The following is a 23,330-nucleotide window of genomic DNA, read 5'->3' on the forward strand; positions in this document are numbered from 1 at the left end:
CTTCTATCTCTTCCTCCTCCTCCTTTTCCTCCTGCTCCTTCTCCTCTTTCTCCTTCTCTTCCTTTCTCTTCTTCCTCTCCTCCTCTTAATTTTCCTCCTCCTCCTTTTCCTTTCTCTTCTTCCTCACCACCACCTCCTCCTCCTCCTCCTCTCTCCAAAGTCCATTCCCTGCCAGCATCATGTTCTTCAGAGGGATAAACAACCACCTGCAAGAAAACCAGCAAGCTCAGAAGAGCCCAGAGCTGCAACCTTCAGCTGCAAATATTCTACTAAAGTAGAGGTCTTACAAATGGCTCTTTATTGATCTGAGCATAGCGTGCCTTTGATGATGATGATGATGCTTTTAATGGGTCTTAGTGGTCTCTTTTTTTTGGACTGTTCCTTTCAGAACAGGAAGCTGATCAACGACGTGGCCAAGATCTACTCGATCACCGTGAGCAACGCAGTTGACGGCGTGGCCTCCTCCTGCCAAGCCTGTGCTGTGGGTCTAGAACAGTCCGGCTCCTCCTGCGTCCCGTGCCCTGTTGGCCACTACATAGAGAAGGAAACCAACCAGTGCCAAGCGTGCCCTCCCAATACCTACCTCTCCATCCACCAGGCCTACGGAGAGGAACCCTGCGTCCCTTGTGGGCCTGGCAGCCAAAGCACCCAGGTAATGTTGGGCTTTGGAAGAAACAGGACTGTGAAGGATTAGGAAGTCAGGGGCTTGTCTAGATAGACCAGGATGCCCCCAAGGCTTCTCCATCACCGAGGCTCTCTCAGCTTTCTCTTCGGTGGGCAAAGGTTCTCTTAGCCCTTCCTCAGACAATTGTCAGGCCTGCAGCCATATTTTCTCTTGGGTCTCAGTCCTGCCACACTTTCTATTATTCTACTATGCCTTTTCTATGGTGGGAAAATGGGAGGGGGGAATTGCATGGAGTTAGATGATATGTAGCCATAACAACATTCTTTCTAGAAAGCCAAGGTCATCCTTTGTCTTTGCATCCTCTGGACCTGACCAGAACTGGATGGGTGAAACTGCCAGCGTGGCAGTGGGGAGATTGGACCATGGGATGGACTTGTGGGTGTGGGGGGCAAGATCTTGAACTTTCAACTGGGTGGGGGAAACTTGGAAGCTTTCAGATTTGGGGTTTCCCTTCATGGCTCTCTTCATCAATTGGGACTTTGAGCAATCCTTTGCCTCGGACTCTGATTCACTTTTGGATGCTTTTTGGATCCCTGAGAGCAATTTGGTATTCAGACCTTTATCATCTTGGTCGCTTTTCTCTGCCCTCTTTTTCCGGAGCCTCGGGGTCTTTTTTTGTTTCGTGGTTGTGGGAACTGGGTGTGGCCTCATTGAGGCAACGTAGTGTGTCACTATCACTTCCTGTGATCTTTATACTATCCCTTCTTCTGACCCAGCCTTTGCAAGTAATAGCAAGCCATTTACTCGTGAGTATAACAACCCCCTTTTTATAACAGGGCAATAACGGTCACGGGGATAAACAAAATATCAAGCATAATTACCCTCAACAAACTTGGGTTTAGCCTGGGAATCCGAATTGCTTGCGGTGTACTAGAAACTAATGGTTGTCTGTGACAGCCGGCCCCTCTCAAACCCCTCCTATTTATTTCCCTGCAGCCTCTCACTTCTCTTTTTTTCTCCTCTCTTCTCTTCTCAGGACCGTTCGGCCTGCTACAACGACTGCCTCTTCTCCTCCGCCAGGAACAACCGAAGCCTGACGTACGATTTCAGCCGCCTGGGCAGAGTCGGCTCCTTAATGAACGGGCCGAGCTTCACCGCCAGGGGCACAAAGTTCTTCCATTTCTTCAACATCAGCCTGTGTGGCTCCCGAGTAAGCGCCTGCCTCCCCACGACCAGAGCTACGGTGATCTCTCGCGTGCCAAACACCATCAGACCTCGGTCTTCTCCGTTGTCCTTTGCAACCGTCTCCCCTCCGTAATTCAAGCCTTTCAGCATTTGGGAAGATTCCGGGAACCCAGTTTTCCCCCATGGGAGTTGAACCTGGATAACAGAGAAACCGGTTTTGGGAAGGTGGGAGGCGGGTTTGAAGGACGCCAGCTGGGTGCTGTGGTTAAGTTGGTTTTTGGTTTGGTTCCTGCCATGCTGTCCGTTCAATGTCCAGTGCCCGGACTCCCGGTCATGCAAATTGGGTGGCCGTATAAATCCAAACAAACAGAGATATAAATAACATGGATCATCTTATTGGGATCTCCAGCTGATTGGAGAATGGGAATGAAGTAGGGATTGGTTGAGTCTTGGGAAGATGTACGCTATCAAGTGTGATTGATGGAGGGAGGGATGCAGTTTGTCTGGTCATAGATTTGGGATGCAAAAATCAGACAATTGCAGAAAAAATTAATTCACTGCTACCATCTATGATTCTGGTCTCCCTCCCTCCATTCCTTCCTTCCTTCCTTCCTTCCTTCCTTCCTTCCTTCCTTCCTTCCTTCCTTCCTTCCTTCTCACTGGAGGCTTTTAAGAAGAGATTGGACAACCATTTGTCTGAAATGTTTTAGGGTCTCCTGCTTGAGCAGGGGGTTGGACTAGAAGACCTCCAAGGTCCTTTCCAGCTCTCTTGTGATTGATTGATTGGCCTCTGCCGTCATTTCAGCCAAATCCTAACCCATTGTTAGAAACACCTTCCTTCCTTCCTTCCTTCCTTCCTTCCTTCCTTCCTTCCTTCCTTCCTTCCTTCCTTCCTTCCTTCCTTCCTTTCTTTCTTTCTTTCTTTCTTTCTCCCAGATCTGACTGCCAATCTTTCTGATTGACAAGCTCAGCGTCTTAGCCCTTGAGCCACCGTGGCCCTTATGTCTGCAACGTGGCCCATGACTGCCCACTGCAGGAGCAAGTGGTGGGAAAATGGCACCAAGCCAGTTAAGGGAGCAATAACACCGAATCAGATCTGGGGGAAAAAAGTGAATATTGGTGCAAAGTGTTCTCGGAGAGCAACAGGGAGCATTCACCATTTTCACAGGGTCAAAATTAAATTGGCGGAAGAGGCCATAATTCTGTTTGGTGGCTATTGTTGCGCAGTGGCCGACCAGTCTCACATATTTAAAAAAGGAGACAAATCCTGGCCTTCTTTGTACCATAGGAAGAATGGATCCCTTTATATGCAAGTCTCATAAGATTCATAACAGATACACAAGATGTATGTTCCAAGCTGAAGAACACCAGGCCTTTTTCTGATGCTGTTCATTAAAGATTCCACATCTTTTCTTCTCTCTTCCTTCCAAATCACCTTTAAGTGGCTTTATTGTTATTTAAAAGCCAAATTACAGCTCATTGTCCTGTGCAAGAAAGCAACGGGATTCCTTCCTTCCTTTCTCTCTCTCTCTCTCTCTCTTTCTCCTTCCTTCCCTCCCCCTTCCCTTCCTCTTTCTTTCTTTCTTTCTTTCTTTCTTCCTTCCTTCCTTCCTTCCTTCCTTCCTTCCTTTCTTTCTTTCTTTCTTTCTTTCTTTCTTTCTTTCTTTCTTTCTTTCTTTCCCTCTCTCTTCTCTTTATCCTTCCTTCCTCCCTCCCTCCATCTTCCCCCCTTTTCCCCTCCCCTCCTCTCTGGCTTTCCCAAGGAATCACCCTGTTCCTTTCACCATCACGCAGCTTCCTTTTTTGGAATGGCTTCCTGAATTTATAGAAGAGGTTTGCCAGGCTCATAAATAAACGGATCGCCCTTTCCCCTTCCCCAGGGAGAAAAGAGAGCCATCTGTGCGGACAACATAACGGACATTACGCTGAAGGACATGGTGTCCGAGTCAGAAGACTATTCCAACGTCGTGAGGGCCTTTGTCTGCCAGTCGACCATCATCCCTCCGGACAGCAAGGGCTTCCGCACCGCTTTGGCCCTTCAGTCCAACAGCCTGGCCGACGTCTTCCTGGGTAGCCGTCTCCTTGGGTTGATGCGAGGATGGCAGCCATAAAGCAGAGGCCGAGGGGACCTCCGCCCAACCGGACTCTGATTTGTAGAAATAGGATGGTTTGCAATGAGTCATTTTTGTCAGCCTAAAGACAGGTGTCAGGGAAGAGGCCAACAGCCCTCCCGTTCCTGGGGCTTTTTATACAGGAGTATCTACTAATAAATATCTCTGTTTGATCAACCAGCTGATTTTAATGGATTACTGAATTAGTACTTAAAATCAGTGGTCACATCATCCCTTCTCAGTTCAGGGGCTCTAATGACCTGAAGGAAGTCTAAAATATTTGCAGTTTTATTATATATATATATATAAATGCTGCGCTTATTGATAGAAGAAAAAAACCTTCTTTTAAGACTTTGAGGTGATTTTTTTGGGGTAGTTTTCTATACTTAATTGCTAACAAATTAGACTCCAAATTACTTTTAAAAGAAAGCTTCCTTTATCCAAAGGCCTCCATGGCTCAAAGGGCATCATTACAGATTCATGCAGGGAAGCTTCAGAGCTTAATTGGTTTAACCGAGTAACATTTGTCTTCCTTTCTTTCAGTCAAAAAAAGAAAATCTACTTGTTCACAAAAATGTCGCCTAGAGCCTTCATTGAGTTGAAATTCCTTCCTGGCGATTATATTCATGTCCTTTTCTTAGCAAGGATAGGCAGTTTGTCACCACTTTTTTTCTGGAATCCTTTTTCAGTTTCCAGGCTCATCTAAATGCCCACCTACCGTCAACCAGAGGTCGGTCCCTACCGGTTCGGCTGAGTAGGTAGTAACCGGGCTGCCCATGCACCCAAACCGGTACTATTGTCAGCAGCGCCATCTTGATTTTTGCTTCTGCGCATAACAATCTCCATTGCAAAAACGTAATTTTCCGCCTTTTCTTACGTTCTGGCATGCACAGACCTTTTTTTGCGCATGAAGCGTGCACTTGGCATGCACAAAAAATGCGCAGGTCGAGCCAGCAGTAATGCTGATACCAACCCACCCCTGCCGTTAACGTTCTGACTGACGAACCCAACCCAACCAAGGACGATGGAGGCGATCCAGTCTATGAGTGCAAAACTTTATTGAATACATCATTTCGGCACCGATGGGGGGAAAAACCAGATCTAGCTAATTCCTGCTCAAACCCACGTAATAGGATTCTCCCTCCCTCTATTAGCGGAGGTCACATTATCCAGTTGATTCTCGTCATATTGTTTTGAGAAAAAGTCTTTGACTTTGGTGAACACCTGCCAAAGTGTCCTTGGCTCCCACGGCTTGTCTTCTTGGTGTCTGGAGCCTACATCCCATCTCACCCTTCCCTCCCCCCTGATTCTTTGGCAAGCTGAGAAGCGACAATGGTTAACGTAAACGTGCTTTGAACTTGACACGTACATTTGATTCTTCCACACAGTCCTGGGGATTTTTGTAAGAAAACCAGAAAATATATCAAGGGTTGAAACGTCCCGGTTGACCTTAGACTAACTTGCATTGTAACAAATGAAATCTGCCTGATAACGTTTTGTGGAATATAGAGTCTCCTTCCCAACCGCCTGTAAATTCCTTCAGAAATGGTTTCCTTTTCTTCTTTGCAGGAGCAACTGTCGAAACTACCCTGGGAAATGTTAATATTAAGCCAGAAATGTTTGCGCCATCTGAAACAAAGCTGCCTGATGTTCATTTTTATTACAAGTAAGTAGAAGAACGAATCACCCGATTCTTCGTTCTCCTTTGCAATCTGCAGAGGGAATGTGAAAATTCAGGAGACGCTTAGACTGTCATCAAGGACCAAATTAAGTAGTCAGGAGGCACCATAATTTGTTTTGACTGGGGGGGGGGTTATAACCCTCCTGTAATATCATGCTTGCTTTCTTTTCTCTCTCTCTGGCTACTCTCTGGTTCTGTTTTGGCATCAAATTAATCAAGGAGAGAAGCAACTTAGAACTGAGGAGAAATTTCCTGACAGTGAGAACAATTAATCAGTGGAACAGAAGTTGCCTCCAGAGGTTGTAGATGCCCCAACACTGGAAGTCTTTTAGAAGATGTTGGATAGCCACTTGTCTGACTGGATAAACTATCAACAATGAATAATCTATATAATAGTATCTGAAAGAATGAGGTGGCAAAAACAATCAATAAAATAGCTTGGACCTTTTCATGAAGCCGCTAGGGGTAGAGCCTGACTCAAGAGTCTCTTTATTGCCAAATCGCAGAGCTGCTAATAAATATAAAAACTGGCCGTAACTTCATAAAGCATCCAGCCAAAGCTTCCTTTGCAGATGAGACAAGCATGGGGTGGGGGGGGGGAGAGAATCCCCTTCTCGGGGTCAACAGTGTCAGGGTCAACATCCCGACCAACGAACCCAACCAAAGCAAGCAGGAGGCAGAGAGAGCCGAATCTCTCTGGGCAACACCTGGCGTTCTTTTTCTCCTTTCTGCCCAGGTCTTCGGGAGCCTCCGCCACTTGTGAACACGGGCGTGCATCTGTTGTGACGATGAGGTGCAATCCCACGAAACTTGGCCAGGGAGACATTTCCGTTCCCAGGTATGTGTTACAACAAGAGACCCCCGTGAGACCCCTTTCCTTTACATAGTTGCGCCAACCTGAACTCTCAACCGCGTACAAACTAAATTATAAACAGTGTATGGATTGCTGCTTGCAAAAGAGCCGCCCCTGGGTGAATCCAGATGTGCATGTCAGAGTCAAAAGAGGAGAGGACCGAGTGCTGGAGAGTGGAATCCTGGCTGGAGGATGTCCTGAAAGCAGGCTGAGTAATGAAGTAGAAGGCAGCCCATTAAAGAAGCAGAGTGCTCATAACATATTTATCATCTTGAACATAGGAGTTGAGCAGACCATACTTTTCCATTTTCAGAACATTGTTAATGGCCAACTTGGCAATGGGTGTGTGTGGGGTTTTTTTTTTTTTTGTGCAGTCCATGGACTGGCGGTGTGACAGGGCGGAAACTTCTATGAGAACCAATTAAGTTAACCATTTTCTCTCTTCTGAATGCATCGCTCTAACCCAGCCAGCGTTTCTCCTCCAGTTCTTGTCCTGCAGGTACCTGTGATGGGTGCATGTTCAACTTCTTGTGGGAGAGCGCAGAAGCGTGTCCCATGTGCACCGAGCAGGATTATCACGAGATCGAGGGGGCTTGCAAAAAGGGGCACCAGGTAATTAACCAAAGTCATCTTTGGGGGCGGCATCAAAGCAGGTTGTGTAGTTAGACATTCCCGTTTTATTTAAACAATACTAATTCTGTTACAAATTTGGGTAGGGCACAAGGAGCCCCAAACATATCACCAATGACCTTCATCCTTCCCTTTTTGCTCCCAGGCGAAGAGCTGGAACATAAGATACGATTCAAAATACAAGAATATACTAAGACTTAAAACCAGTACAAATCTTTAAATGAGAAACAGGAAGAAAGGACTAATGGGGCAGTTCTTGAGGACAATTGTTTCCAAGGCATCAGTTTGATCAAGGGCCGGTTTTATGTCGACGGCTGGACCTGGGGATAAAAACGGGTGTGGATGATGCTGTTGGATATCTTGAATTCTAAAGAAAGGGGGAGAAACCTGCCAAGCGTCTTAAACGTGGCCCTGTAATCCAGGTGTCCACAGGGTATCAGATAATACATAGATGGTGAAAAGTATTGTTTGAATGGAAGATTCAAGTCCCAAAGGAGAAGGACTGGGTCTTCCATCTACGGAGATTCTCCGTCATCCAGGCATGGTTGTCCCAAAGGTACTTTTTCAAAAGGCAACTGGATTTTTCTTTTCTTTTTTACCCCCCTTGAAGATGTTTTGGTTTTCACCCAAGAAGCTTTTTCAGTTCAGAAGCTTCTTGGATGAGAAGTGAAATGTCCAAATATATATGGTTGATTGGTTGACTGATTCACTCATTCATTCATTCTCTCTGTGTCTTAGGAAACCTTATACGTCTGGAATGAACCCAAGTTGTGCATCAAAGGGGTTTCCTTGCCTGAAAAAAAGATTATCATCTGTGAAACGGTGGATTTCTGGCTGAAAGTCGGTGCGGGGGTCGGGGCCTTCACGGGAGTCCTGCTCATTGCCTTAACTTGCTATTTCTGGAAGAAGAATCAGAAGTGAGTCCTAGGCGTCCTTTTCAAGGAGCTACCCAGTTGACCGGCTGATTTTGCACAGTTAAATCCATCAGTTCAGGTTTTCTGGATCTCTGGATCTCTTCTTCCAGGGATGGGTTGATGCCGGCACTCCTTCCGGTTCACTTCGTGCGCGCTTTGCTGCGCGCATGTGCGCATTTGCCTGTAAATTGTTTTGTGCATGAAAAAAGGACTAAAAAACAAGCCAGCAAAGGCAGCAGCCACCCGGGGAACCGGTTCGGGGGGGCGTGGCCAGCCTGCCAGTCCCTACCGGCTCGGCGACCCAGTCCCAATTTCCACTACTGGTTCGCCCAAAATGATGCGAACTGGTAGCGACCCTCCTCTGTCTTGTTCTCAGCTGACGGAGCTTCCGGGGTGCCTCTTTTTATCCTCCCCCCCCCCCCCAAAATTAATCATCTCAAGAAGGAATCCAACTTTTTAAAAAAGTTTTTCTCATGAAGAAGAAATCAGAGCCAAATCAACCATGCCACGTTAATTGGATCTCACCCCTTGCTGTAGCCTCACCAAGGTGTAATTTTATAATTACTTTGGGGGGTCTAAGAGCTTCGTGATTTTCTTGCAGATGTTTCATGACCAAACTAGGTAACATCATCAGTGTTTGGCTTCGCTTCCTGCGTGTCTGAGAGACAATCTGTCCCCCCATTGGTGGAGAATTCCATTGGGCCACCTCCCCATTCCTGATTCCCCATGACTAGTTTGGCACATTTCCTTGCCAAGGAGCCAAACCACAAGGCCCTGGTCGTCTTACACCATAAATTATGCAGGAGTGGGGGGAATGCCCCCGAAAACACCCCCAAAGTCCTCCCTAGGTTTGATCTACAACCTACATTTGTATTATCTCGTTTCTGAATCTGGTAGGAAGGTCTGCTCAATTGTATTAAGCTTCTACCTAAAGAATCTTTTCTTATCTCACTGATTAATACCTCCAGATACAGTTTGTGTGAGTTGACAAGATTGATTCTTTTTTTATTAGTTTATAGTATAAAAAAATAGTAGGAAAATAGGGGAGGGAGAAGAGAAGGGAAAAATGTAGGAAAAGAGGAAAAAAGAAAGAAAAGGTGATGAATTCTGACTCTCTTTGGTGCAGTAGAATAAGATAATAACATCAAACCCCAACTTTTTATGCTTGCATAATACTATGAAGTAGCCATTTCTAGAACAACAAACCTAAAATCAAAGTTTCAGGTTTTTTCCACCTCAAGCACAAAGTCCAGAAGGGGTTTCCAAGCAGAAACAAAAGTAATTGTGTTTTTTTCTTTAATAAGAAGCATAATTTCTGAAGATGAACCTTGATAAAGTAAAGTACAAATAGCATAGATGCTTTATGTGATAATATAAACACATATGTAAAATTAGCAGTTCATTGAAGGCACCAAACAGTCTCTGTAGCAAAGGCGTCCAAGCTTTAAGGCTTGTGGACTTCATCAGGATCTTTTGACATATATACAGTACGTTCTATTTTAACTTTAGGAAGAGGTAATAAAGATCCTTTATTGTTTAGTGAAAAAAAAATTAAGAAAATGAAACAAAAACTAGCCATTTCTACAAACCTATCTAATCGGTAAAACCCCAAATCAGGGCTTTTTTTCCCACCTCAAGCAAAAAGCCCAGAAGGGGTTTCCAAGCAGAAACAAAAGTAATTGTGGGTGGTGTTTTTTTTTAAAAATCAAAGCAGTCGGTTTAGCCACAACGTTGCCTTTGTCTATATTGGTTCCCACAGATTGGAATATAAATATTCAAAACTGGTGATGACGGCCAATTCAAGAGAGTGTGAGTTGCCTGCTGCCGATAGCTGTGCTATCATGGAAGGAGAAGACAACGAAGAGGAAATTGTGTATTCGAATAAGCAGTCCTTGCTAGGGAAGCTCAAGTCCCTGGCCACCAAGGTTTCTTTTCTTTAAAAACAAAAGTCTTTATTTTTATTCTCTTAAATATAGTTACAGGTATACGTTCACATAGTTATTGCTCTTACTTATCTTTATCACTTTTATATATTTGTTTTTCCCATATAAAAGGTTAAAATAAACATTCTGGGTTTCTTTGCTTACCATCCCATAAACCTGTTTTGTATTATCACCTCCCTATTTTTATCTTTTCTCTTCACCCTCCCTCCCTCCCTCCTCTCCTTTCTTCCTTCCTCCTCTCCTTTCCCTGTCCTCCTTCCCTTGCCTCTCCCCTACTCCTCTCTTCCTCTCTCCTCCTCCTACCCTCTCTCCTTCTCTTTCTCTCCCTTCCCTCCTTCCTCTCCTTTCCCCTTCCTTCCTTCTCTCCCCTTTCCTGGGAGAGAGAATTTCTGACTGCAGAATTAAATAAGTTAGTGGGAAATGCGGGTGAATTGCCATCATGGATAGTCCTTCTCTGACAATCATTTGTTTAGTGACTGTTCAAAGTGGCAACAGCAGCTAAAAATGTGCCTTATGACTGGTTCTCGCCCTTACGACTGTCGCTATTGATTGGCTTCCCACAAGCAAAGTCAATAGGGAAAGTAGGATTTGCTTAATGACTGTATTGAGTCACTGACTATTCATGGCAAAAAGATGATAAAATCTGTCGTGGTTCACTTAACAGCCACTCACTTAGCAATGGAAATTCCAGTCTCAGTTGTGGCCACCTGTACAGAGTATTTCATAAATATGACTGGTTATTGCACAGGGGCGATTTTGTAGGAAAACGTCCTCCATGCTCTTTTATTATCATTTCTTACGGTACAAATCTTGTCTCCCCTTCTCATGATTTTTCCCTCTTGCTCATTGGTTATTTTCCCCCGATTTAACTCGAGGACGATGGAAGTGTCCCTTCCTGTAAAACCATCGTGTCTCCATCCCTCTAAACTTCAAAGCAGCTTCCAGAAAACCTTTGGAAAGCTATTTCACATTTAGACAATTAAGCATATTCAAAATGGAACGTTTTAACAAGAAAAGAATGAGTGGAATAAAAAGTTGGGCTTGAAAAATAATTCTCCCCCCTCCCCATGTACATACATGTATGTATTACATACATGTACTATGTACAAACTCAGTCCTTGCGCACAGATGGAGACACACACTGCTATATGTGAGATCAGATATTTTTGTTGTATTTCCCCTATTATTAAGTGAGGACCCAGGTTGCTGGGGGGAAGAGGCTGATTCAGAGAGGGCTGTAAAAGCCCTGTGAAGCGGCATGTAAAGTCTAAGGGCTATTGCCATTTTGTCGTCTTGCTGGAACGAGGCTTCTTTGTGGTACACTACATTTAGGAGGAACCTTTGCTCAGTTCTGCTGCCCGGATCAGTGACCTCCTCCAAACTTCTTTCTTTTTTCTGACCTAGGAAAAAGAAGACCGCTTCGAATCTGTCCAGATGAAATCCTCCAGATCTCAAAATATATGACGGTTCGGTTTTGCCCGTCGAGCCCAATTTCTATATCCAGGGGACCAATGCTTCAAACTCGTGCTGGACCACATTGGAGGACTGGCTTCCTGCGTGAGAAACGTTGAGCGATGGACATAGAAAGCAACAGAGAAAGAGGAGAAGAAGAAGAAGAGGAAGAGAAAAAGGAGACACTGCCTTATTGTGAGACTCAGTTTCCAAAAGCAAAGCCAGCCCTTGGCATCCCACATCTGGCTCAACTCAGGGAAGGAGGAACAATGGATGGTGTAGCCCGATGGGTTGGCTCAGAGGCAGAAAATCTGCATGGCGTTCCCTTAAAATATACAGTAGCAAGAAATTTGAGAAACGGACAGTTTTCTGCCCTCCCTGCTCCCTCGGTTCCCATCCTCCGTTCCAGATGTTGCTTCACTCTGCCCTGGGAGAGAAGGTCCTACCTGACACCAGGTAGACGGCTACCCCTGCGCATTGCTCTGCCATGGCTGATGCTGCTTCTCGGTATCCCTCAAGTTCCCTGCTGTTGCCCACATGAAACTACTTGAGTCTTAGAAGGTGGCCAGGCTCCCCGGATGAGCTGTGGGTCGCCACGTTGAGTTTTCTGTCTTGACATGGAAACATCGATCAATGCTTGGAACCGAAGAAGGTTCCAGTCTCAGCTTTGGAAAAGAGCGTGCTTGACCTAGGAAGCAGTGGTGAGGATTGGAAATCTATTTCTCTCCAGCGGAAGCAGCTCCTTCTAGTTGCAGGTATACGCCCAGGAAGTGGATCACACTGAAGGACTACAATGTCACTCTCTACATGGGTATCCACAAGGGCACACCTTACTCCTCTGTCTTCGGTGGGACTTATTCCCTAACAAGCATGATCAGAGAGTTGGAGCAGTTCACACTCACACCTACACAAATCCATTGGCTTTACACGGCCCCTTTCTTACGGGGGTCCCTTTCCCTGTGATTTTGTTCGCTTGGCTTACGTCTTCATCCTTCCTGTGCGCACTCTTCCCAAGGGTGGTGTGAAACATGGGACTGTTAAGGTCCTGGGTTTGTTCATGAGGAATTCGCTGCCTTTTAAAGCACCGATGGCCCAGGGCTACCGAATGTAGGACCTTCATCTCCACGTTCACCTGAAAAGTTTGAATGCTTAAGGGTCTATGCGTTTTTTGGATCTATGCACACATTTTTTAGAGCTAGAGGGAAATACTCAGTGCAAATTGGGCTTTAAAAAAAAGCGATAAAATCTTACTGTCAGGGTTCCAAACAGCCTCCAAAAGTAAATCAGAGTCCGAGGCAAAGTATTGCTCAAAGTTCCAATTGATGAAAAGAGCCACGTTGGCACATCTGGGAAAACCCAAATCTGAAAGCTTCCCGGTTTCTCCCACCCAGTTGAAAGTTCAAGATCTTGCATCCTCACACCCACCAGCCCATCCCATGGTCCAATCTCCCACTGCCCTGCTGGCAGCTTCCACTCATCCAGTTCCGGCCAGGTGCAGAGACAAAGGATGACCTTGGCTTTCTAGAAATAATGTTGTTATGGCTACAAAGCATCTGTACAATCCCTCCTCCCGTTTCCCCACCATAGAAAATGCATAGCAGAATAATAGAAAGTGTGGCAGGCCAGAGACCCACAAGAAAAGATGGCTGCAGGCCTGACACTTCTTTTGCACGCTTCTTCTGGGGGTGCCCTTCCTGTTGCAACAGAGGAAATGTTCAAGGGGGACAGAGGCAGAAACTGGGTATAAGAGCCGAGAGGCTGAAAGAGGAGGACAGAAGGATGAACTCATGGATCATAAAAGCTTTTTCGTTGCTGCAGCATCATTTTCTAGCAGTGAGAAACACTGAATAGTAACCTAACACTGGGGAAAACACAGGGCCACTTCGGTCTTATGTCCCCCCCCCCCCCCGTTCTTCTACCCATCGTCCCCCATGTCAAAAATCAGCCATAAGGATTTCCTATAATCTATCACAATTTTCAGAATTTCCGACATAGTAAAGGCTATCGATGCAAAAATATCCATCAGCATAAAACCAGGGAGATAAATTCTATGAAAGATGCAGTATGTTTTGTAAACGGATAGTTAAGTTATCGGTGAACTGTGGACGGGGATTTTAAATGAGTTCTGATAGGTTCTAAAATGGTTCTAATGAGTTCTAAAAACACACATACACACACATATATATATACTATATATGTTTTCGTAGATTTTCACGGGTGTAGGTATGCTGGTCTTGTTGTATTAAGGTCTTTTCCCGTGTAAGATTGAGATTGTCTTGGCAACGTTTCAGCAAGGTCTCACTCGCCATCTTCAGGCTGGGTTTTGGGCTTAAAGTGTGATCGGAGCTGCTGTCTTTTTTACGCGAGGGGCGGCTCCGATCACACTTTAAGCCCCAAATCCAGCCTGAAGATGGCGAGTGAGACCTTGCTGAAATGTTGCCAAGACAATCTCAATCTTACACGGGAAAAGACCCGAATACAAGAAGACCAGTGTGTGTGTGTGTGTGTGTGTGTAATATAAAGCACTGAAAAAAAATGAAGTGAGAGTACTGTAGTGAGGGTGGTTTTTTGTAAAGAAAAAAGAAAAGAAGCCATTCATCTGCTGTGGTTTATGGTAGACATTTGATTAATCATCCTTCACTGAATGAAAACCTCAATCTGAAACTATGCATTCTGAAAAATTATCCCAGGCTCCCTGAATACTGGATTCTGAAGATTTATTCATCGTTCATAGGGAACAAATGTGCTGCATACAGTGGCAGAATAGAAGGATTTTCTCTTTCTTTCTGTGTGGGGTGTGTGGGGTGTGTGTGTGTCACAGAAATTCAGAGAGCGTTTGCTCCTCAATGTTAAAATTGTGTTGTGCCTCACCTGACAAACACAAAAGATGAAACCCCCAGCACATTTTCCTTACACCTTTGAATGCTTGAACAAAAGAATCTTGTGCATTTTCACTCAGAAGTAGAAGTTGCAAGGGGTTTCAGTGAGATTTACTCCATGCATTGGATAAATAATTATAAGGGGCCCCCTTTTTTGTATATTTGGTGAGCTTTTATAATGTTTTCTTTATTTATTTGCTGTAACAGTTTGCGAATCCTCGACTTACGACCACAACTGACCCCAACATTTCCTTTGCTAAGAGAGAGAGACAGTTCAGTGAGTTTTGCCCTTGACTCCACAAGTCTTAAAGTTGCCAAGTTTGGAGACCTCTGATCTAAACTATCCATGTTGGATTCTGTATCTTTCTATTTGTGGAGCACAGAGGTACGACACACTGCACCTTAAAAAGCAAATGCCTCTACTTTTTTTCCATGCCCAACCCATCATCACAAATTGTGCAAAGTATATTATTTGCCTCATTGTGCAGTGAGGTGTACAGTGTCACTTGTCCGCTCTTCAACAAGTTGATTATGTTTAGCCATTTTTCGGAAGGAACCCGTTCTTCCATTTCTTACTTTATAATCTCTCTGAGACACCAGGAGTACCAAATATAGGTTTTCTCCATGTTGTAGGAGAGCCTGCCAGACAGAAAAGTTTCATCTCCTTGCTGCATCTGAAGCATCCAACTCAGGGCTGGGAGTGAAAAATGTTAGCAACTGCTTCTCTGCCCAGTTGCTGGGTGGGCATGGCCCACTTCGCCTCCTGCACCATGGCGGGGGGAGGAGGGGAGGAGGATGCTTTTGCCCTCCCAGGTTCCTAGGACTTCCTTCAAGCTTCTGGGGGGGGGGGGGTGAAAGCAGCCTCCCCCGGAGCCCTCCAGAGGCCAGAAACAAGCCAGTTTCAAGCCTCCCGGAACTTCTGTGAGGCCCATTTTTCACCCGCCCAGAGTCTCCGCATGGGCACTTACCTGGCATCCAAAACGGGCCATGCGGAGACTCCCAGGAGGGGTGGGGTGGGGTGGGGCCAGCCAGTCCTTACAAGAACCGGTTCTGCAAACCAGATGTAAAATTAACATCCGTTTCACCCTAACCAGTCCGAATCGGCTGAATCCCACCCTGATCCAGCTGCTTCTATGAAGAGAATAGCCAAAAGCTTTGAAGGTTTGGCCAACTGAAGTTTAGTAGTTCCACTCGGTTTACTTTTCACTTGGTTGGTAGCAGAGCTTAGCTTGGCCGCATCTTGAGTTTGAAGGCGTTTCAAACCAAGCACTTTAGAAGAGTGAGGTGGAAATACGTAGTAGGGTATCCTGGCTACAGTTCATCCTGTGCAACTTTCAGTGAGGAATTTGAAGGGTTAGTAAAGACACCCACATCTCTCTTGCTCTTAGTAAGTGCCCCAAAATATCTGTCAGGGTGTATTAACAGAAGTTCCTTGAGACGATCAGGAGCCAGTTTGGGAATTATTTGAACGCAGCCATGGGGCTTAGTTGAACTTCAAGACTGCCCCCAAGTGTGTATTGTGCCAATGAACAGATTTTGTTAGTAAAATTCAGAATAGAGGTAGTCCTCGGTTTATGACCACAATTGAACCCAAAATTTCAGTTGCTGAGTGAGACATTGGCTAAGTAAATTTGGCTTCCCCATTGACTTTGCTTATTCCAGAAGGTCACAAGAGTGGATCATGTGACCCCCAGGACACTACGACCATCATAAATGTGAGTCAGTTGCTAAGTGTCTGAATTTTGATTCGGACGTGGACCAAGGGGATGCTGCAACGGTCATAAGTGTGAAAACTGGTCCTCAGTCACTTTTTCCAATGCTATTGTAACTTTGAACTGTCACTAAATGGACTGTTGTAAGACGAGGACTACCTGCATAGATAGAACTTTCACATAACTGGAAAAGGAGCTGGCCCTGAAGGATCATATAATTTTGGGTGGGCTGGGAAATTATGAATGTCCAAGGGTGAATTATGGAAACTTGATTTTAACGCAATTCTTTATGCTTCTCCGGTGATTAAGAAACATTCCCCCCCCCCCCAAATATTTCTCCAGATGTTTTAATTTAAAGACTTCCGAATTGGCTTGAATGCCGATTCTGCGGTTGGAATTTCTGTTGTATCCCATGTAGCCATATTGGTTATGAAATTGCTGCTATGAGTTCGAATGCTGCAGAAGGTGGTGGCTTAACCTTTGGATTTCAACTAATAAATGTAAACCTTTATTGACCCAACTGGCCTGAAATTGTGTCTTTCTTCTTAACGCCCGTCAGTCAAGCAGGGACCTAAAGGATTAATTTTCAGCATATCTCAATACTTTTGGACGTTGAGAATCACCGTTGCTTCCTTGATTTATGCTACTGTATTTAAACCAGTGGTGGGATCCTACCGGTTTAACCGGCCTGGTGATCGCATGCACAGTTCAACAAAACTTACCTTCCATGTTACTTCTAGGGAGTAACACAGCTGGGGCGAGGCAATCCACCCTGCCGTGCAAATCAGCTGAGAGGATGTAGGTCAGTAAAGCACAGGGGCAGGTAGGCAGGCCCACCGGATTGTCCGAGGGAACCGGTTCGCTCCCCAGCTGATCATTGGAGCTACCGGTTCACCCGAACCGTCCGAACTGGCTGAATCTCACCCCTGATTTAAACCTCAGGAAGCTGAGTTTCTGAAGCAGATCAGAGCATGGGAAGAACAGGGAAGAAATACCAGTTTTTGGTTAACTTAAAGTAACTCTAAGCTTGAATTGCGCTCCTGCAGAAGGCTACAGATGAAAACACTGTGCAATGTCACTAATTTATTAAAGCCTTATCTTTTGGGGACAGCTGTCAGCTCGGGTTCAAGGCCTGACCTCCCGTTCCTTGCTCCTGCCAACCTAGCAGTTCGAAAGCAAGCAGATGCGAGCAGAAAAATAGGTACCATTTTGGTGGGAATATAATTGTTCCATGCGCTTGACTTATAGTCATGCTGGCCATCTGATCACAGAAGATGTCTTCAGACAACACTGGGCCAAGAAACCGATGAACTCTACTGTTCTGACACAGCTCCCCAAACACGACAAACCCTCTGACGTGAACTCAAAAGATTCCTTTATTAGGAATGCCGGCAAAAGTTTATCTCGCAGGCTAACAAGGCCGTCCGGCAGGGAGATGAGTAGTTGTCTGCCACATCTATTCATCTCCGCCCCCAGCCTTTTATCCCCAGAGCTAGGGTGGGGCTTCGCTAGCAGCAGTGGCTCTTCCATCCCAAGGACCAGCCCATAGATTTCCACTGTTCTCCTCTCCTCTGCCTTCTACATATCTGTGTGTCAGGCACTAGACCCAGCTGTTCCTCCTCTACCACATCAGCCACCTCCAGACTGGGGGGCTGACATTCCATTTGAGGGTTGACGGACGGCCCAGGGTCTGCCCCCCCTCTCTCTGACAGCTCCATGCCCTCTTCCCCTCGGAGCTCTCAGGTTGCCCTGATGCTGACCCTGATTCCCACGCTGCCTCCTCCTCCTCCTCTGATTCGGCTGCTGGAGGGGACAGAGGCCGACAGACCACAACAGCTACGTCCTAGAGTTGGACGTGACTGGAGAGGGGAAAGCTTCATCTTTTTCCTGGAGATTTAGCACCGTATCTCAGAGAATGGAATATAGCTTATTGACCAGCTAATTTGATGCAACACCATCATTGCCATAACCCAGTTTCAAGACTATCCTCCTCCCCAAGGACAGAGGCGTAACAAACGAGAGAAAATTTTGTCTTCGCAGCAGTTTTCTACTATATCGTAGCTGAGCTGCTAAGAACGTGACTCGGTTGTCCTTCTCTGCTTGCAAGGTGATTGAATAAACCTGAGGGATTTTTAATATGTATTTTTTGGAAAGAAAACAGACATGCTGGAAAAACTTTTCTGATTTTATTATGGACGTCTTTAATACTGCCATGAAAACCGCCTGTCGCACAGAATGGGACTATAATGTACAACATAGAAATGCAATCTAAATTACAACAAGGAATTACAAAAAAGGAAAAGTATCTTGTTAGAAAGAAAGCCACCTGACATGGCAGTTTTGTCCTCCTTTCTCCCCCTCCCTCCGAGGTCAACAGACGGGCACTACGCGAGTTGTAGCTACTTCTACATCCCTTAGAACGGTTATTCCCAGAAGACTCCTAAAGTTGCTCCCAACAGAACAACACGATAAAGACTGTGCAGTCCTCAAAAATAATTTATTAACACGGTTTCTAGAAAAGAAATGCTAGTCCTTTTAAAAGGGTTTCACTTTTTATCCCAGGGGGCACAAGAAATGTGCTTTTCACTCTAACCATCTAAGAATACAAAAGCCGCCTGAAGGCCTATAGGGAAGAGGTGGTAGAATCCACGACTTCTCTTCCGTTGCAGACCGTGGGAACGTAGACATTTGCTGAGGCTGGAAGAGGAAGGAGAAAAGGGACTTTAGTTCCTAGAGATCACCACCAACAAGATTCACATTTTTCAAGATCACAGCGGGATGTTTTTAAACCGAAGGGATCCTCGACGCATAAATATTTAAAAAAGAAGGCAGGGGTTTGATCATAGGGTCACTGGAGCGATTTTGATTTGGTTGGCTTCACGTCCTACCCCTTGGAAATCCAGGTGTCAGTGCTGAAGTGATACTAAGGAGAGAAACCAGGAGAAGGTGAGTTCTAGTCCCGCCTTAGGCATGGAAGCAGGCTGGGTGACCTTGGGCCAATCACCAGGAGACAGTGAGTTCTAGTCCCGCCTTAGGCACGGAAGCAGGCTGGGTGACCTTGGGCCAATCACCAGGAGACAGTGAGTTCTAGTCCCGCCTTAGGCACGGAAGCAGGCTGGGTGACCTTGGGCCAATCACCAGGAGACAGTGAGTTCTAGTCCCGCCTTAGGCACGGAAGCAGGCTGGGTGACCTTGGGCCAATCACCAGGAGACAGTGAGTTCTAGTCCCGCCTTAGGCACGGAAGCAGGCTGGGTGACCTTGGGCCAATCACCAGGAGACGGTGAGTTCTAGTCCTGCCTTAGGCATGGAAGCAGGCTGGGTGACCTTGGGCCAATCACCAGGAGACGGTGAGTTCTAGTCCCGCCTTAGGCATGGAAACCAGCTGGGTGACTGCTCACTCTTACCCCAAGTCACCTCAGAGGATGTTAGCATGGGAAAATAGAAGGAGGAAGGTGGATATGTTCACTATCTTGAGTTATTTGTAAAAATAGTAAAGTGGAGCTACAACTAAATGAGCATTTGTGATATTTTGCTTTCTGGGATGGCAAGAGAGAAGTTATCAGTGCTCAAATGAAGAGGGCAAAGGAAGCAACCGTGTGGAGTTACCTTGGGAATAGCTGGTTCCTGTCCCACTGACACTGAACCTGTTGAGGTGCAGCCTGTGAGTGACCACATTCTTCTGTGGTTGGAAGAGAACGATATGCACTTTGGGGGCAAACAAGCAGCCCAGGACAACGAAGCCACTCAGGCTCACAGAGATGCACATGGTTGTGGTCTGCACCTGCTCGGAGGGGAAACAAAACAACAACGCATGGAATAAAAGTGTTGTTGCAAAATTAGAGAGGTCAGCAAGGGAGGGAAAGGAATGCTCAGCCCAGAGGTTGCCGACAAAAGAATGAAAGATGGACACTCTGCATCCCAAGGTAGCCTTTTAGGGGTGTTTAGATGATGACAACTCCTCTCAACGGCAACCCATGAGCTGGGAGGGGTCACTGCCTTAACACTGCTGAAATGATCTCTATCTGCCATAGAGAATGTTCGCTTCAGTTACTCGTTTAGCCCCGGGCTGACTTTTGAAGTGTTTGCAATAACAAAGGAAGGAAGGAAGGAAGGAAAGAAGGAAGGAAGGAAGGAAGGAAGGAAGGAAAGAAGGAAGGAAGGAAGGAAAAGGAACAGAAAGGAAGGAAGGGAGGAAGGAAGAGAAAGAGAAAGAAATAAATGTGTTTCTACCAATGGGTTAGGATTTGGCTGAAATGATCTCTATCTGCTATAGACAATATTCACTTTAGTTATTCGTTTAGCCCCGGGCTGACTTTTGAAGTGTTTGCAATAACAAAGGAAGGAAGGAAGGAAGAAAAAAAAGAAAGAAAGAAGAAGAAGAAAAAGAAAGAAAGAAAGAAAGAAAGAAAGAAAGAAAGAAGAAAGAAAGGTGTTTTTAACAAAGGGTTAGGATTGGGTTGAAATGTCGACGGAGGCCTTACCCTGTAGTCACTGGATGTCACGTAAAAGATGGGCAGGAATGCCAGCCAGATAATGCAGGTGGTGTACATGGTGAATCCAATAAATTTGGCTTCATTAAAGTTCTCCGGGCACTTCCTTGTTTTGAAGGCGTACACAGTGCATAAGAGGACGAGGATCACATCATAGGTTAAAGAGATGAGCATGCTGGCGTCTTTGACGTTGCATTTCAAGATGACCGTCTGCCTCTTTTCCGGGACGGTGTATCGGCGAGTGCCCGGAGCTTCTAAAATCAGCCACACGGACACCAACACGATCTGCACCATGACGAGACTCAGGCAGATGAGGACTTGAGAGCGGGGACTGATGAATTTCGGCCTCTGCGCCCCGTTCTTCACCCCGTTAAATATCCTGGCGATGCAGTTCGTTTTGGTCAGGAGGGCCGAGTAGCAAACGGCGAAGGACGTCCCCAGGCCCAAACGACGCAAGGTGCATATGGCTGGAGAAGGCTTGGCGATGAAGAAGAAGGTCATGCTGTAGGAGAGGAAGACCCCGAAAAGAAGAATGTAGCACAACTCGCGGCTGGAGGCCTTCACCAAAGGCGTGTTGTTGTGCTTGATGAAAACTCCCACCACTAAGAAAGTGCAAATGAAGCCCAAGCACGCGATAGTGACCGGCCCGATGGACCAGGCATCTTCCCACTTGATGTAATCTTCTGGTAGGTCGTAGCAGCTGGTGAGATCCAGGCTGGGCCACCGTCCTGGGCCGCAGTCCTTGCAGGTGAATTCATCCACCAGGTACTCAAAGGTCTCGCAGGGAATGCAGATCCAGCAACAGACGTCTCCGGGTTGCATGTTCTTCATCTCGTTGGGCGCACAGGGGTCGCTGCACTGGGCCACGGGGACCAGGCCTCTCGACCAGTGAATGGCGTTGACCTCTAGGGTCAAAGTTTCGGCCCACTGTCCCACTTTCAGGTAGGAATAGCGGCCTCCGGCTTGCTGGAAGTTGAAGACGTTGTATCGGCCGATCCCGTCACCATAGGTGTCGAATTTAACAAGGTTGTCCGCAGATTTTGAAGAATGGAAGGGAGCTGTGGAAACAGGAAGGAAATAGGGTTTTCCTATTATGGGCCTATATTGTTGTAGAGTGACAAACAAAATATGTGTGAATTAGAAGAAAAAAGGCCCTGATCTAGCTAACAACTTTCTGGGACAATATAAGATGAATTCTAACTAATTGCATATAAAACTGCACACAGCTTTTGTTCCTGATGAAACTAAACTCAACAAACTAATCTTGATGATTACAGGTTACACATTAACAGAGTTGGAAGGGACCTTGTAGGTCATCTAGTCCAACCCCACCTCCTGCTCAAGCAGGAGACCTGACACCATTTCTGACAGATGACAGTTCAGTCTCTTCTTGAAAGCCTCCAGGGATGAAGCTCCCACAACTTCTGAAGGCAACTTTTGTTCCATGGGTTGATTCTTCTCCCTGTCAGGAAATTCCTCCTTATTTCCAGGTTGAATCTCTCCTTGTTCAGTTTCCCTCCGTTATTCCTTTTCTGGCCTTCTCTCTTTCCACCCTCTCCCTCTCTCTCCGCCTCTCCCTCTCTTCCCCCCCTCTCTCTTCTCCCCCCCTCTCTCTGCACATATGTACACAAGACAAAGAACCTCATTTCCCCAGAACTGAATACAAAATAAATTCCCAAGAAACTGCATAGCAGCTGACACGCTTTCTGAAAACCATCTGTACCCTTCCCAGAAATGTAATCCAGCTCTCCAATCCCCTCAAAAGGCCTGCTGGATAATCCTGACAGGGAATTCTTAAAAACCTTTTTCTGCATTCCTGGTAGCTTCAGTTGCCATAGTTACGGGAAGAGTCTGGGATCCTGCACCGACCGAAATTGGCAAGCCCCCCCCCCCCCCCCAAGGCAAAAACGAACTTCCCAAAGTCCTGTCCATCTCGGCTGACACCTCCACATTTTAAGGAGCGGTGTTGCTGTTTGACTTTCACCTTGAGAAAACGATTTTGGACGGACGACCTTTGGCCCTTTCCCATCGGAATGTGTTTCTGACAAACAAGGGCGGCAACAACGCAAGACCCCCGGGTGAAAAATGGAACAAGGTGCCAACTGCACGGTTGATGGTGGATGCCATTTGGAGTTTCAGGGGAGGCTATGACTTTGCAAGGTTGTTCCTGTCGCAATCGATCATCCCTCGGCCTCCTCCGTAACTCCCTGCCTCTGGTTCGGTGTGCCAGAGCAATTTGTAGTGGCTCATCATTAAAGGATGACACCTCATTACCCTGGCCACCTGCTTTTCTTCCACAGGGCAGCCATTATGCAAATGGAGACATCACCACTAAGCAGGAGGAAAGGAACACGGCCTCAAAAGAGGATTAGAGCCGAAGAAGGCTGTTTTAAGGCCAGCATCTCTACAGGATTCGGCCCAAAGCATCAGGACGATATACGGTGAACCTGAATGTAAGGTTGACCCCTTTCCTCCTCCCACTAGAAAGGAAGACTACTCATCTTTTCCACCTTCTCAACCTGGGATCCCGCCAATAAGAAACTAATCCTGGAGCTTCTCCTCCCTGAGGTGGCACAGTGGTTAGAGTGCAGTACTGCAGGCTACTTCTGCTGACTGCCAGCTGCCTGAAATTTAGCAGATCGAATCTCACGAGGTTGACTCGTCCTTCCGTCCTTCCGAGGTGGGTAAAATGAGGACCCAGTTTGTTATGGGCAAGAGGCTCTGTAAACCACTTAGAGAGGGTTATAAGGTAAAAGCTAAAGGTTCCCCTCGCACATCTGTGCCAGTCGTTCCCGACTCTAGGGGACGGTGCTCATCTCCGTTTCAAAGCCGAAGAGCCAGTGCTGTCCGAATA

The 23,330-nt window shown here is 46.2% G+C and overlaps 2 protein-coding genes across 3 annotated transcripts in view; one reads left to right on the forward strand and one right to left on the reverse strand.

The window, feature by feature from the left end:
* The window catches only part of ELAPOR2 (endosome-lysosome associated apoptosis and autophagy regulator family member 2), a 75,978-nt gene extending 59,479 nt beyond the window's left edge, over positions 1 to 16,499 (forward strand). For both annotated transcript variants that reach the window (XM_081957233.1, XM_081957232.1), the window contains exons 14-22: positions 389 to 652; positions 1,662 to 1,835; positions 3,691 to 3,880; positions 5,491 to 5,587; positions 6,339 to 6,440; positions 6,941 to 7,067; positions 7,824 to 8,002; positions 9,759 to 9,924; positions 11,347 to 16,499. In XM_081957233.1, the coding sequence (XP_081813359.1) occupies positions 389 to 652; positions 1,662 to 1,835; positions 3,691 to 3,880; positions 5,491 to 5,587; positions 6,339 to 6,440; positions 6,941 to 7,067; positions 7,824 to 8,002; positions 9,759 to 9,924; positions 11,347 to 11,406 (1,359 nt within the window). In that variant the 3' untranslated portion in view covers positions 11,407 to 16,499. The remainder of the gene's footprint in view (positions 1 to 388; positions 653 to 1,661; positions 1,836 to 3,690; positions 3,881 to 5,490; positions 5,588 to 6,338; positions 6,441 to 6,940; positions 7,068 to 7,823; positions 8,003 to 9,758; positions 9,925 to 11,346) is intronic.
* A 1,659-nt stretch (positions 16,500 to 18,158) lies between these two features.
* Positions 18,159 to 23,330, reverse strand: part of GRM3 (glutamate metabotropic receptor 3) — a 68,932-nt gene continuing 63,760 nt past the window's right edge. Inside the window, exons 4-6 of the mRNA XM_081957234.1 lie at positions 20,468 to 21,534; positions 19,593 to 19,767; positions 18,159 to 18,682 (exon numbers count right to left, since the gene is read on the reverse strand). Of these exons, the coding sequence (XP_081813360.1) occupies positions 18,609 to 18,682; positions 19,593 to 19,767; positions 20,468 to 21,534 (1,316 nt within the window). The 3' untranslated portion in view covers positions 18,159 to 18,608. The remainder of the gene's footprint in view (positions 18,683 to 19,592; positions 19,768 to 20,467; positions 21,535 to 23,330) is intronic.

The sequence above is a fragment of the Natrix helvetica genome (genome assembly GCF_964273705.1).
Source record: "Natrix helvetica genome assembly, chromosome: 6".
Lineage (NCBI taxonomy): Eukaryota > Metazoa > Chordata > Lepidosauria > Squamata > Natricidae > Natrix > Natrix helvetica.